This window comes from Crinia signifera, chromosome 11 (genome assembly GCF_055691185.1).
Source record: "Crinia signifera chromosome 11, ASM5569118v1, whole genome shotgun sequence".
Lineage (NCBI taxonomy): Eukaryota > Metazoa > Chordata > Amphibia > Anura > Myobatrachidae > Crinia > Crinia signifera.
In genome coordinates this window covers 69,717,450-69,732,837 of record NC_139227.1, presented here as the reverse complement: position 1 = coordinate 69,732,837, position 15,388 = coordinate 69,717,450, and the positions used below count along the sequence as shown (strand labels likewise).

Genomic DNA, 15,388 nt, shown 5'->3' with positions numbered 1-15,388 from the left:
TATCACCAACCAAACTATATCTTACATTAAGAGCATCTCAAAAGGTGTTATATGCCTATAACCTTCTATGTAACATATATACATTCATCACATATATGCAAAAGCAGACAGTATTTACCCTGCACAGAATAATTCTTAGGCTGTGTACACACGGGGGCGATTTTGTCTAATATCGCGGGCAATATGGTCGCTGAGCGACCATACTGCCCGCGATGGGAGTGTGCACCGGCGATATATCGTGCACCAGCGATATACCCCTTTTACACCGCCGCAAAAACCCGGGTTTTTCCCTCATGGACCCGGGTCAGTGGTGTAAAAGGAGTTAATCCGTGTCCCTTTACACAAACATTAATTTCACTTTCATTAAATCATATGAGTGGAATCAAGTGACCCAAGAGCCTTTGTAAATTAGATTAAATTAGTTACTTTTCTATAGAAGCCTTTTTTTTTTAACTATTTTTCAAACAATCAGATTAATGCCACATTATTTAAGTAGCATGGCCATTTACTTTAAGTGTTCATCACCAAATAAAATATGGAGATCTGTTATTTTTCACAAAAGCAGCCCCCATAGCAGTCTATGGGAACTGAAAGTCTCCCTTAAGCTGTGTACACACGGGTGGCGATAGGGGCTATAATCGCTGGGAATATGGTCGCAGGCGACCATATTGCCAGTGATGGGAGTGTGCCCCGGTGATAAATCGCCGGGTGCGCGCTCCCGCTTTCAGCCCCATTCTAATCGCTGGTCGCAGGAACTTGCTCCTGCGACCAGCTGATTACCTCTGCAGCACCGCCGGCAGAGGTTCCCTTTCATCAGCGACCATCTCTGGTCGCTGATGAAAAGGAGACACTGAGCAATATATCTCCCCCGTGTGTACAGGGCTTTAGCTTTTCAGAGCTTTTCGGAAATGGTCCTGGTAACAAAACACTATGTTAACCCTTTGAGGTCCAACATCTAGTCAGGCTCAACAGTCCTAGTGGTAATAGCAGATCCAGTGGTGAGCCACTTTAAAATAACATTAACATTGTTCAACATTCATTGTAGACCATTTTTGAATAAAAAAAACCACAAAAAAAAAAACAATTTAAACCTGACTGTTGCCTTTGCCCCCAAAAAATAAAATTTTGGCCTGCAAAGAGTTAAGATTAGGATAGCTATTGTAATCTATAAGCTAGAGCAGGGGTTCTCAAACTCGGTCTTCAGGACCCCACACAGTTCATGTTTTCCAGATCACCCAGCAGATGCACAGTGGCATTCATTACTCATTGACACATATTAAAAGATCCACAGGTGGAGCTAATTATTTCACTTGTAATTCTGTGAGGAGACCTGCAAAACATGCACTGTGTGGGGTCCTGAGGACAGAGTTTGAGAACCTGTGGGCTAGAGCATTGGTTCTCAACCTTAGTCCTCAAGTACCCCAAAAGTTCAGTTTCCAGGTCTCCACACAGAATCACAGATGAAATAATTAGCTTCACCTGTGATCTTTTCAAATGTGTCAGTGAATAATGAATGCACCTGTGCACATGCTGGGTGACCTGGAAACCGTGCACTGTTGGGGGTCCTACACGACCAAGATTGATAACCACTGGGCTAGAGTACACCAATTTGTTTTGGATTTCTCTCCAGAGGCAATCACTGATGTTCTCATTTGTTTAAACAAATAACATGAGCTTGGAATACTTCTAAGTTAAGACTATAATAAATGTGTGATAATGGTGAGTGACAAAAAGCAGTGGCAGGATGAGGTCGCAGTAGCGCAGGGGGTTTCTGAATACCCAGACACCCCCTAGGAGTCTAAGCTGAGGGGCCCCTCTTTCCATGGGTACAAGAATTTTAAAAATCTGTCCTTGGGAACCGGAGATATCTGACTTCAAAGCAGTGGTCCCCATCCAAGCCTGTTAATTGCTCTTCCCAGTCAGATATTTCAGTTTCTGTCTGACTTAGAGCTTTTCTGAGGGTACATTCCTAAACCTGGGACTCTCTCCTTTTGATGGATACTAGCAGCTTGTCTCTACTGTTCCCAGAACCAGAGATATCAGCCTTCCAGCAGCTGGTTACTGCTCCAGCTCCACACACCTGGTATGTAGTTTTATATACTCGTTGGTGGATTGCTCTGCCCCCTGAACTCTGATCCCATAGTCCCCAATACCATTTGGTAGGTGGGATTCTCTAGTTTTTAATTCCAATAAAATCTAAGAAATCTATTTCCGGGAACTGGAGATATCTGCAGTCAAGCAAGCTGTCCTTCCACCAGAAAATTATGAATAATAAGCCCACTCCACTATACACCCCTTCTCTGCATATTAAACATCCTCTACCAACCCGGAAGTTATATATCAGGGCCCCTTCATTCAGCCCAATGCCCCCTTCTCCCACCCCATATCCCACCATCTGTGCAGTAAAGGGGTAATTAGTGGAAATTACTGATCCAGGCCCTACATGCTGAGCGTTTGATATAATACCCCCTACCACCCGCGGGACATCAAAGCTTCCCCCACCCCTACTGCTAGAGGATAGGTAGGGGCCCCAATACATTGCTATGCCCAGGGGTCTACACTTAGTGAATTCCAAGGGCGGTGCTCCCATCAGGCACCAAGCAATTGCCAAGTGAGTGCCCATGACCCTTGGATTTTATATATATATATATATATATATATATATATATATATATATATATATATATATATATATATATATATATATATATATATATTATTTATTTATATTAATATACATTTGGTCTATCTATAATACTTTAACTGACCCGGCATATACTGGGTCACCTCAGTGTCCATCTCTGTGCTTTGCTCTGCCCCTCTGGAAACCCCCTTCTGAAAATCCTGCGTCTGCCCCTGAGTCTATGAAAATCCTGCAATGGTTCTCATGTGACCATGGCTTTATTATGATGGTCTCCAGTTCTATTTTTCTGGAAAAATAGGTCCAGGAACTCCAGGTCTGTGGTTGGATCAATTAATGGAGATGGAGAGTATATATTGTATTTAGAAACAAAGGCACTCACAGCGGACTTTCAAAATCAAACTTATTTTATGGAAAGTTCATTTTGGCTGAGAACAGGTTCAGGAACCCAGTTCCTGATGATGTCATATTTAATTAGAGGTTCAGGAACTGAGTTCCTGATGAAAAATAGCACTAGGTCTCCCTCAGTCTTGACGAACAAAGAGCAACCAGGTATTGATGTATAGAGGGGGAGGCAACTAAAGACGGGGTTCTATACTAAACCAAGGGGGGGGAAAAAGTGTGAATCAAGACAAATATGAGACGCCACCTTGTTCATGGGAGGATGGCAGCATTACGTAGTGTACATGCATATTAGTTATATTATTCAAAATAAACACGTTTTTCCTGATTAGTTTTTAATTTGAATATACATAGTTTATACACATATATTTACACAGGCAATCACAGCGATGTGAAGAGCTACCATACTTTGTTCAGCCCTCTCTGACTTCTCTTAAATGGATTAACAGACAGCAAATCACGGACAGATTTTGCCCGCAGGAGCTGGCTTTCTGCCACCGGTGAACCTCGCAGGGTACCTTGTGGACTCTGGCCACACTGATCAAGGTTTAACTCCGAAGCTGCAGTCCTCGAGTCCCTCCGAAGCATTACCCGACTCAGGAACCGACCCCACGAACCCTTGGGGGGTTTGCGTACATCTCCTAAGCTGGTAGATATGGAAGAAACTTGTGGTGATAGATGACAACTGGCATGGCAATCGGGCCGAAAGAAAGGCAGGACTGGCCGCCTATGTGTTGGAGGTCCTAGGTCAGTTGGAAGAGTAGTCACTCCTGGCTTACAGCGGTATTTAAGAGCCAGCTTACAAATATAACGCTCAGCTTTATGCCGCTGCTGGATTGCACAAAGTGGGGGAGGGTCAGAAAACGGATGGTCATAAGGGGTCATATGGTTACTTTGTGTGATGTCGCATCGGGAATTGTAAACAGACAGCAGGAAGAATCCATCCACAGCCCCTGGAGAAGGAAAAGGTAGTCAAGAATTACAAATGCAGTAACCCAAACGCTCCTGATTTATAGAATTACACACTGTAAAATAAAATGAAGCTCAAAACATGACAATTTTATACATTAATTCAGGCAGTTCTACACAATAACAGACTTGGGGCCTGAATTGGACCCATCTACTACACTGCTTATACTCACAGCCTAGCGAACAGGTCAGCACCCCCCCCCCCCCCACCCCCACCATCAAATGATTTATCTCCCTTTCGGAAATAAAAATCAGTGAAAACTGACTTATTTCACATGGGGATGGCCGAAAAGGGGGCGCCCCCATGCGTTCCCAGGGGAACGCCCAGCATTTTCATGGGGATACCCATAAAACGCTGGGGGTTCCCCTGCTCCCGCTCCATGTCCGCCCCCCTCTGAGGCAAACACTGCTCAGCGAGTGTAAAACTCACTGAAGCCATTCGCTCCCGGGGTTCGCACAAACCCCAAACATCGGGGAAGGGCCTAATTCGGTCTGTTATAAGCAGGTGTAAATCGGCCGATTTATACAAGGAACCTACATTTAGAATATAGATATAGAAACCACTAGAGAACAATATATGACAGCGGTTTTTGTCTTGAGCAAAAAAAAAAAATGTGAAAATCACTCTGCAATGACAAGAGTTTTGGAGCATGGCATTGTAGGTTACCTGCAGACATTGGTCGCTTTGTTTGCACCCTCCCATTTTGCAGCTCTTTTCTGCGCTCAGCAGTGCAGTCGATAGACCTGGGTCTCATGGCCAAGCTTCTGTGCGGTGACATGACAGAAGTGGATGTGTGGCAGGAGGTGTCACTGCAAAGGGAAGAGCAGGAGGAGGAAGTGGAGTCCAAATCACTGGTTTCATAGAAGCCTGCACAAGAGAGAGAACACAATTATTATGGGGTCATATACAATACTGCATTACCAAATACCCCATATACCACACTGTTCTGCTGAATTGGTCTTGTTGAGAAGTTGGTTTAAATTGGCATAACCAAATCAGTACAATGTAATATAGTCACCAGATCCAAGAGGTTTAATTTGAGCAAAATTTGCAACAGATAAAAAGTGTTTTGACAGGAATGCAGCCACGTGGGGCTTTTTTGAAGTGGCAATCTTTCACAAGGCATGGTTTCACCTTGTAAAGGATTGGCGCTTTAAAAAATAAAAGTCAGAGTTCGGCCAACATCTCACACACAAACTCTGATGAGATCAGATATGCCCCCATATTGGTCATAAACTGAACCAGAATGGTGTACGGATCGGATTTGAAACCCTTTTCCTTGGAGAAGAAACCGTACAATATTTAAATACAGATGAAATTGGTGCAGTATTCAATACTTTCTGCAGAGTAGAAGTAATGAAAAGGGGAGACATTATCTGACACTAATTATTATTATTATTATTTACATAGTGTGTAGTTCTTATGCAGACAATGACAGAATGTCAACATGATTTTAGGGTTAGGTGTGCCAGAAAATATCATTGTCAGCATTGTAGACTATTACAGTGTGGACATAATATACTGCATCCGATGTACAGTCTCTAGTACCTGAGCTATGAGCAGATAAACAGTTCCCACTCATCCTCCTTGTATACAGAAGATCACTAGTTACTCCAGAACTCCCCAATCTGAGACGCGGTGCCAAAGATCCGGATCCAATTCTGCGCAGGGATGCCGGCTCAGATGAGAAAGCAGAGAGCAGCAGCTGGATAAAGTTGAAGACAGATGTAAAAACTTCTAATACTGCATAAAATAGTTTGCCCAAATACACAAGTATAGACCTTTTGGAATGCTCCATAGTTAATCCGACAGAACTCACCAGACCCATGAATAGACATTACACAGGAAATATTTTATATCTAAAGGCCCCCATACACTAGGGTGATGCACATGCAATTTGGGCTTAATTTTTCATGCGGTTGCAGCAGTCAATCGGATGGAAAGCATCCAAATTGCATGTGATTGACATGTGCATTGCACTGGAACCTGGGAGACACATAGGCTGCAGAAGCAATCGATTGCTTCCACGCCAGGCAGGCTTGGCTGGGATCGCATGCAATCCTGCCACTTGGGAAGGTCCAAGGCAGCTCAAGGGGAGAAGAGGGGGGGGAATGTGGGTGACTTCTCCAAGGGGAAAAGTCGCCCTAGTGTATGGCCAGCATGAGTCTCGAACATTGTTTTATCCACAACTGGACATCTGACTAGATAGTCACAGCAAGGCTTCCAAGCAGCACTGTGGAGTTGGCAAGCAAAACCTTTTGACATACTCCTCTATTAATAAAACATAGGAGTTGGCATTGAAGGTGAAGCCATAGCCCTGCTTTCCTGGCTGTCACAATGATTCTCTTTTATGTTACGCTTTTAGTAACCTAGGAACTTTAATAAATCCTAAAATAATGTCCCTGAATCAGGTCCCTGAATCAAGTGCAACGGCCCCAGCAATCTTAAGTGCACCAGAGCTTCCATGCCCCGACGCAGCCAGTGCCTGTACTAGCTGTTCCCCCCTTGCAAACTACCTGCTCGTAGTGCTCTACATTATTTTGTGAAAGTGACAGGCAAGCAGGACTGAGAACGAGAGAAGTCCGCAGGATCTGGAGCAGTGAAAGGTTAAAATGGAGGCTCATGCAGGAGAGGGTTGTGTGGATTTGGGATTAGGTGGGGGCCCCAGAAATATCATTGTACAGGGCCCCAAGATTTCTGTTGCCGGCCCTGGCTGCATCAGATGCAACCACACCGGGCTGGGCTTTCCCTGACATGGTTGCATCTGATGCACAGAAATGCTACGCAATCTAGAAGATCGTTTAGCACAAAATTGCAACGTGTATGTCCCTTTAGGAGTTCATTTGGAAGGTTGATCTAATCCAGGGATAGCCAACTCCAGTCCTCAAGAGCTACCAACAGTTAACATTTTCTAGGTCTCCTCATAGAATCATAAGTGAAGTAATTAGCTCCACCTCTGGATCATATAAAATGTCAGTCAGTAATGAGTGCACCTGTGCCCCAGCTAGGTGATCTAGAAAATGTGAACTGTTGGTAGCTCTGGAGGACTGGATTTGTCTACCACTGCTGTAATCTGTTGACTGCAATTCATGGTTTGGCCACTTGGTGGCACTAACTAAGCAAATGGAAGATTTTGTTTTGGTACTCTAAAGGCCCATACACACTGGGCGACTGAGCTGAAAGCCGCTCAAAACACCAAGTTTGAGCAGCTTTCAGCTCAAAGCTGTCCAGTGTGTATGGCCCGGCAATGAGTGGTGAGCGGTGATGCTAGATAAGCGGCTTTGCATAGCGATGCACTATGCAAAGCCATCCGCCCCCCGCTTACAGTGCCAGGAAGGGGCCAAGCAGCTCAGTGTGTATGCACTGAGCGGCTTTCCCCCCAGCGATGACAGCGGTCATCACTGTCCATACACGGTGGGCATAATCGCCCAGTGTGTATGTAACTTTAAAAGCCCAATACACACTAGACGAATGTGAGCTGAAAGCAGCTCAGTTTAGTTGTTTGAGCTGCTTTCAGCTCAAAAGCTGCCCAGTGTGTACAGCCCGGTGATGAGCAGTGATGCATGCTCCCGCATCATCGACATATTACAAGCAGATGAGCGACAAGGTGGATCCACCCCGGGAAGATCTATTCGACATGCGAAAAATCACTCCGTCTGTATGCACAGAGCGATTTTAAGCCCAGCAATCTGCTATTTTCCCATCAGTGCTCACCTCAATTTTCAGCTGAAAACAGCTCACTTTGGGTGTTTTCAGTTTAAAATCCCCGGACGCGTTCCTGCATTACCGCCATCTGTCAGGCTGTGGTACTTGTTTCCTAGCAGGGCGCCCAGATTTCCTACGTATGCTCAGTAGCTAATTTATTCACTGCACCCCGAGTGAAATCACATCGCATGGCCCTTTTTTGTGGCGTGAGATGAGATCTCAGTAGTTCATATGGTAAAACACCTAAAACAGCACCACTCTCCACATCACCCCGAAGCGTGGCGTGTGCAGCGAGACCCGCGGAACGCATCCTCCGACCTTTTCATACCCCCACTATCCACGTCGGCATGGAGCTGATTTTATATAGTGTGGCGAGCGCAGCGAGCCCCGCAAGGGGACGCGGAATACATGTAAAGTAATCCGCGTCCGCTTGCCACACTATATAAAATCAACTCCACGCCGACGTGGATAGTGGGGGTATGAAAAGGGCGGAGGATGCGTTCCGCTGCGCTAGTCACGCTTCGGGGTGACATGGAGAGTGGTGCTGTTTTACCATATGAAGTACTGAGATTGCATTGCACACATCGCAAGGCACAAAAAGCCATGCGATGTGATGTGTGATGCGATTTCACTATGCAGAATAGCCCACTAAGCAAATAGCTTAGTGGGTGCCCTGCTAGGAAACAAGTACCCCATTGAACAGGTGAACAATCGCTCAGTGTGTATAAGGCTTTACCAAGGACTCATTGTTTTTACTTGGAAACGAAAATCATTACTGTTACCAGTAATTTCTTTAATTTAAAAAGCAAAAATGTCCCAGTAAAGTATGATTTTGTACATGGACTGGACAATTGTAACAGAATAAATTAGCAGCGAGTCCCCTTGCAGGCCGGTCCACACTAGCACGATATCAGAACAAAATAGTACATATCGCCTAGTGTGTATGCCCGATTGTGAGCTCCCGTATTCACCCATGCAGCACAGCTAAACAGAAGAGATCATGTACAACCTGCTGCATTGTATCAAAGAACGGAAGCTTGTTCTATCCTTCATTACATCATATAACGTGTATGGCAATCTCTACTGTCCGGGGTAAATGGAAATTGCCCCAACCATCAGCACAATGGCTGATCGTGAACCTGGCTTAAATGCGGCTTTATGTCACACTTACAGTTCCTCTGCTCTTGAGGATTTTTTTTGGGGTGGGGGCTACCCCCATAGAGCTGTGCACAAAAAAAATCAACACGTTTGTGCTGAGTTCAGGCCAGTACCTTAGCCCTTATCATGAATGGTGTGCAGCTGAAGATAAAAAAAAAAAAAAAAAAACACACAACATAACAGGATGAGATTGTTCTGCAAAAGACTGCAATATTTGTGAACCGGTCCCTTATTTAAAAAGGAATTTCTAGGTTGGATGGACCCTTTTACAGTTCCTTAGCTATGAACCCCAGGACTCTGTATGGATTTATATGAAGCTAATTACTGATCTTCCCAATTATACCCCTCCCTGTTACCATTTTAAAAAAGGAGGGGAGGAAGGCACGCTAGGACTCACAGCTGACTGGAAGTACAGCTGTAAGCGTTGCATTTTAAACTTTCACACCTGTTTTACTATAAAACGTATACGTTTATAATTCATCCAATTGCATTTTTATGTACTAATGTATATTGATATATGTCTTTAGGTGGCCACCTGGAAAGTATATGAATTTTTATATATATTTTTTATGTTCAATTGTTTTTTCTTAAAATTAAAATACGATTTAATATATTTAGTAAAAATACAAAAAACACCCCCTTTGTGTAAGTGTATTCTTCCATGGTACTTGATATTTTTATTAACGCAGCTTTCACCCCTTTTCTGTTGTATACATTTTAAACTTTCTGCAAGTTTTGAGAAAAGAAAAAGTATGAAGGGGCCAATCCAGCATGCACCGCTAATCTGAGAGGTTGCAGTTGTCTGCGAGGAGTAAGCCGCCGCCCAGACAGAAAAAAAATCCCCTTGCTAAATTGTAAGAGAATTGCAAATGGATCGCTGATCCATATATAATTCCCAAACCATCAAAGAGTTTTTATGTTTATAGTTTGATCCCAATGTGCAAATCTGAGTAACTCTGGCTTCAACTAATCTGCAACTAAAACAGGTTGAAAATGGTCAGCGCTAACGCCACTGACCCACAATGAAAACACCATGGCACGACCACAGTTTTCTGGAACTCCGAGGAAATGGCAGCTTCCTGTCAGTCAAACTTCCAGGGGATTGCGTGTACGATCCATACTCATGTCGCTATTTACCCTCGCCTATGCGCGATGTATACAATCTGCATGCACAGTCCTTTGATAGTCACTCAATTTGCAAATTGCTGATTAACAAATTCTGGATTAGCCCATAGATCCCGAAAGGGAGCTTCCCAGCAACAAGCCTGTCTGGTGGCACAAATCTTATTTAGTGAAGAGTAGCCTTCTATTGCACATTAAAGGGTCATAAAGGCAGTACTGTCATTTGTTTCGCTATTACCTTTAATAGCACAATTGCTGAAAGCACTTTACATTTCTGAGTAGGGAGACTTTGCCCTGCAATTAGACATCCTCAACACACCTTACACAAACATGCACCTTTTATCCAGATAGGTACAGGTGCATGTTTTACCCATTAGTGGCCTCCTTAGACATTTCCTGTGAATCTATGCTACTGTGTGACCTTCATAAAGTAAAGTGTAAGCTCTTGGGTCAGGAAATAGAAGGGGTGTGTGATACTACATTTAGGGTGATCTCATCATGTGTAGAGTATCAGTGTTTATAAATATAATATCTCACCTCACTCCCTTCATTCAATACAAGACTCTCTTCCCTGGAATCCACAACTTCTGGTTCTGCAGCAAGTGGTCTGGCCCATGGTGGTCCCTGGGTCTTCTCCATGGTACTGGTGACAAACTTCTCCTGGTTGTGTCCTGCTGATGTCCTCCCATAAGCCAAGCCTGCCGAGCTCCTGCCATGGGGTGCAGGGTCTCCATTGGCCAGGCCTGCCGAGCTCCTGCCATGGGGTTCAGGGTCTCCTTGGGCCAGGCCTGCCGAGCTCCTGCCATGGGGTGCAGGGTCTCCATTGGCCAGGCCTGCCGAGCTCCTGCCATGGGGTGCAGGGTCTCCATGGGCCAGGCCTGCCGAGAATTTGGAATATAAGATGGGGAGCTCTGGTCTGGCTTGTGCTGCTGTGGACACATGATTCTGTCCTTCCACCTTATACCCCCACAGCAGCACATCATCCCCCTCCTCCTGAATGTGACATAGCTCTGGGATGTGGGCACTGGGCTGCTCCAGGTCTATTGTCCTCCTCACGTTAGATGCTGCAGGTGTGACCCCGGTCCCCCTGTCCTCCGCAGCCGCACGTCCGTCCCCCAGCGCCCCCCTCACCCGCTGCTCGGCCTCTTGCCGCATTTGCTGGAGCTCCTGCAAGCTTGCTGTGGTCACCTCCAGCCATCGGCACAGCCAGGCCCGGTCTGACCCGTTCCATGGGTGGGCGAGAGACTGGGCTCTCATAGTAAAGTACATGGAAGGTAAGAGCCGGCTGCAGCGCAGTAAATGATGAGACAAAGTGCTGCACAGGTTACAGAGGATGCGCTGCCATGCGTCCTGCAGAGCGGTCACTCTCACTCTGAGCACTGGTTTGGTGCAGCCAGCAGCAGCAGTACTTGTTGTATCTGAGAGCCAGGGAGACTGTACAGCCAATCACAGCCCGAGGCAACTGGATCATAGATGTCAGAGAATAAACAGCCTCGTTCCGGATGCCTGAACACGGACAATGTGGGGGGACGATGCTGGGAGACAGCGGTCCCTGGTCAGTGTCGGGCAGTGACTCCACGGATCACACAGCGCTACTGCAAAGCGTCTCCTCCTCCAGTCCGCACCCCTCTCTCTCCACTCACTCACTGTACAGGCGCCGGGATTTCAAATCAGTGATGACGGGATAGTGGGAGGGAACATTACTTCAACCTTGTGCTCTGGAGGGGGCTTTAAAATATAAATACTTATATATACAGTGTGCTCGCCACAACTTTACTAAAGGTAATAGATGGTGGCGTGGTGTTTTCCTTGCCAAAAATGCTTATGTAGCTGTTAAGTAGCTGCTAACGTAACTGGCGTAGCGCTGGCCGCAAAGATCAGGAAGTACCGTCCTATTTATGTAATATGGGCAAGTAGTGAAAAGAGACCACTCTGGCAAAGAAATCAGGTTAATCCAGCAATTTTTTTAAAACACTCTCTCCAATAATTGCTGTGCCTCAGGGCTATTCTATTAGCCTGATAAACCGGCGAATGCCGCAGCTTATCAGGGATTTTGTTTCACCTGCTTCCGGCAGGCGAAATTAATTCCCCAAAAACAGCACAGTTTTTGTCTGAAAACCTGGCTTTTTCAAGTGAAAACACTGCAAAACATCGGGAAAATACACCCCATTATTGACCGGTGAAAATCAGCCACTGCTTATAAAATTTTCTGAATTAAACTGATTTCATTTCCAGGCCTTCATTTTGCACCCTCGGTCAGGGATGGCTGTCGGAAACCTTTAATGCTTTTAGCATTCAATGCTGGGATTCCGATGGCTATCACCATCCCATGCTACTTTCCAATGGCTGCTGGCGTCTGTGCCCATAGCTGTGCTCCTATGTTACTAATGGGCAACAGGAGCCTCTGGCTCCTCCCAGCTTTGTTGTGATATTTGCTGGTTATACCATGTTTGAAAGGGCTGTGTCTATTACAGGTAGGTGGCTGTTTCCTTGATTACATCTTTTTTTAAATTAAAGGGCCCCCCAATGCGGGTCTGGATAGCCATCAACCATTGATGATTCAAAACAGTTGATGGTCAAGGCATATGCCGAATACCACTGCCATTGATGGTGTGCACCCAGATGTTTTTCCACCATTAATGGTAGCTATCTGCCCAATGTCTTTCCCGTCCCTGCCCGTCACAGCTCAGCCCCTGCCCCAGCTCTTCCATAGAAGAACTGCCAGATGCAGCGCAGGATCAGAGACAAAAATGACAAAACCATCAATGGCACCACACAGAATAAGCACCAATGGTTTGGCCACCATGACCATCACCCAACCTATGTGCACACACAAACTTCAGCTTTCCACTAGAAACCATATATTGTATGTTATCAGGCAATGGCTACATGCCAACACACCATAGTGTTTCCTCCATTGCAACATATGGGGCCAGATGCACTAAGCTTCAAAAGTGATACAATGGTGAGAGATAAACAGCCAACCAATCAGCTCCTACCTGCTCAAATCAAATTTTGTACAAGTCATACATAGTACAATATGTAGTGAAATGCTTATACAACGGTCCTACTTTACATTAGAATAAGTAGATCGGCTGCGGAAGAGTGTAGAGAGAGATTGTGTGGGGTATGTCTAGAAAAAAGGAAGGAAATCTAGGAGTCTGCTATGTCACAGACTGTGTTTGAAAAGGCAGGCAGGAGCTGATTGGTTGGTTGTTAATCACTCTCCATTTTATCACTTTTGAAGCTTAGTGCATCTGGCCCCATATGTTGCAATGGAGGAAACACTGCAATAATTCAATGCCACACCTACCCAAGATAACTCTAATGCTGCGTTCTCATTGCCGCCCCGGCAAAATCCCAGGTTTTTGTTCCTGTGTTTTTGGCGGGGCACAGAGCATCTCAGCTCTACAGATCCCATTCATACTGCACCTTAGACCTGGGAAATTCCTGTGTCTGCCCCGTTCACACTGCTTCCCCTGGTATGCCTGCCATCAAATGTGTGGCATCTAATAGCAGCTTTGATTGGATGTTTAACAAGTATCTTTGATTGGCTGTTTAAAAAGCAGTTTTGAGCAACGCAATGAACTTGCTTTTTTGCATTTTGTGAGAAAAACCCGGTTCTAGCCTTTTCACACTTTCATACACCCGTGTATTACCCAGGAAAAACCCTGCAAAAAACCTGTGTGTAATTCCCGGGGTATAACACCCGGGAATTTAACAAATACCCTTTCACACTGCGACAGGACACGGGAAATTACTGCTTGCCCTTGCGAAAACCCGGGTTTTTGCGGCATTGAGAACAGGGTATCAGGAGGAAGGACTAACATTTACTTATTTTATAATTCATACAAATCTCCTCCCTCCCTCTACACCAGTGATTTTCAACCTTTTTACCTTGCGGCACACTAAATATCATTTTAAAATTGCCAAGGCACACCATGAGATCCCCACAGGGCAAAACACATTGGCCCCCCAGGAAAAAAAAAAAAACTTATTGGCCCCCATATAAAAAACAAACACACTGGTAACAAAATAAAATACATTGGCCCTTTACATGAAAAGTAGAGACCAGTAAATAACAGTTGAACTGGTGATTGCTGTAAACTGGGTTGGGCATCTCGAAATCTGGGGGCACACTTCAGAACAGCTCAAGGCACACTAGTGTGCCACGGCACAGTGGTTGAAAAACACTGCTCTACACCATACTTGCCTACTTTTGAAAACTAGTTTCAGGGAGATTGTAGATGGTATTAGAATTTTGCACAGTGTGACATTGAGGGGGCATGTCATGCTTCACATAAAGGCCGTGTCTAATTCCATATATGGAGAAAAGAGGTTGTGAACATGGCACCTAGAAGCATGGGTGTGCACTGCTACATCTGATAGGAATCTTTAAAAATGACTTATATCCAAATGTAGATGAGCCCCAAAGCAGTTAGTAAGAGCTACTATACTTGGTTATGTGCTGGGAAATGGCGCTGATGATTCAATGTAAATGTATCTATCTCTCATTCCTTTTTTCCCCAAAAATGTAACAGTATAATATGGGCTAGGTGAAATGAGGGAGATTGCTAGACTAATGAGGGAGAGAGGGAGATTGCTGCTATTTCAGGGAGTCTCCTGCAGAATGCAGGAGGGTAGGCAACTATGCTCTACACGCTTATATGTACTGTACATACACACTATATGGATCCATTAATTACATTCCCTTGTGGATTCTAGTTAAGCTTTTTAGCTGCTTTGTGCTGTAGTTTTCAGGAGCCCTGCCCCTCAGTGTTCATCCCTTTCAGTGCTGCAAAAAAAGCATAACCCCAGGCTATTTACCTTATACCCAGCCTCAGCCTGTGTGTGTGATCTTAATCATGCAGCTGGGATGGTGGGGAAAACATGTAGAAGAAAACGTATACGGTAAAAACCTGAGTAAATTGCCACCTGCAGCTGCTACTAGTGTGTGTCTGCTGGGCACATCAATACATTCTACATCTTTTACTGTTTGCAAGTTCCAATGTATACATAGCTGAATAAATGGTGTTCTGACCTAAATACCTCAGTATGCAGTAAACCTATGTGTTGTATTGTATAAGGCGCCCCATCACGTATGTTACTATGTATATTAAAAATTCTATCATAACATTTACAATTGTAGTTCTCATAGGTCTTTATGAGCCCAACTTTGGCATTCCAGTGCCTCCAGGTCACTTCAGCTCCAGAAATCCATGGCATTTGGCAATGATGCATATATCAGAGACAGACTACGGAACAACACAAACTTTCAGGAACTACGCAAGGGCTGCACAATGAATGACAATTTATACCTATGGCCAAAATGTATTGTTGTGTCACTTATACAACTGGAAGTATACTTCTATAGATTCAGGCAAACTGCA

General features: G+C 44.8%; 1 protein-coding gene across 1 annotated transcript; it reads right to left on the bottom strand.

The window, feature by feature from the left end:
* Positions 1–3,292: 3,292 nt before the first annotated feature.
* On the bottom strand, positions 3,293–11,682 carry LOC146045406 (uncharacterized). The gene is made up of 4 exons (XM_083164190.1): positions 10,536–11,682; positions 5,562–5,718; positions 4,680–4,880; positions 3,293–3,996 (listed from the first exon to the last, which is right to left on the bottom strand). Exons 1-4 carry the CDS (start codon positions 11,265–11,267, stop codon positions 3,443–3,445), a joined length of 1,644 nt encoding a protein of 547 aa, XP_083020316.1. The 5' UTR covers positions 11,268–11,682; the 3' UTR covers positions 3,293–3,442.
* Positions 11,683–15,388: the final 3,706 nt, after the last annotated feature.

Bases quoted from the DNA above. Each gene is read 5' to 3' on its own strand.
- LOC146045406 (XM_083164190.1), bottom strand. From the start codon at position 11,267: ATGTACTTTACTATGAGAGCCCAGTCTCTCGCCCACCCATGGAACGGG. The intron at 5,719-10,535 runs GTGAGATATTAT...AACTTTATCCAG, and splicing joins TATTGAATGAAGGGAGTGAG to CTGCTGCTCTCTGCTTTCTC. The intron at 4,881-5,561 runs GTACTAGAGACT...TCTCTTGTGCAG, and splicing joins TTTATCTGCTCATAGCTCAG to GCTTCTATGAAACCAGTGAT.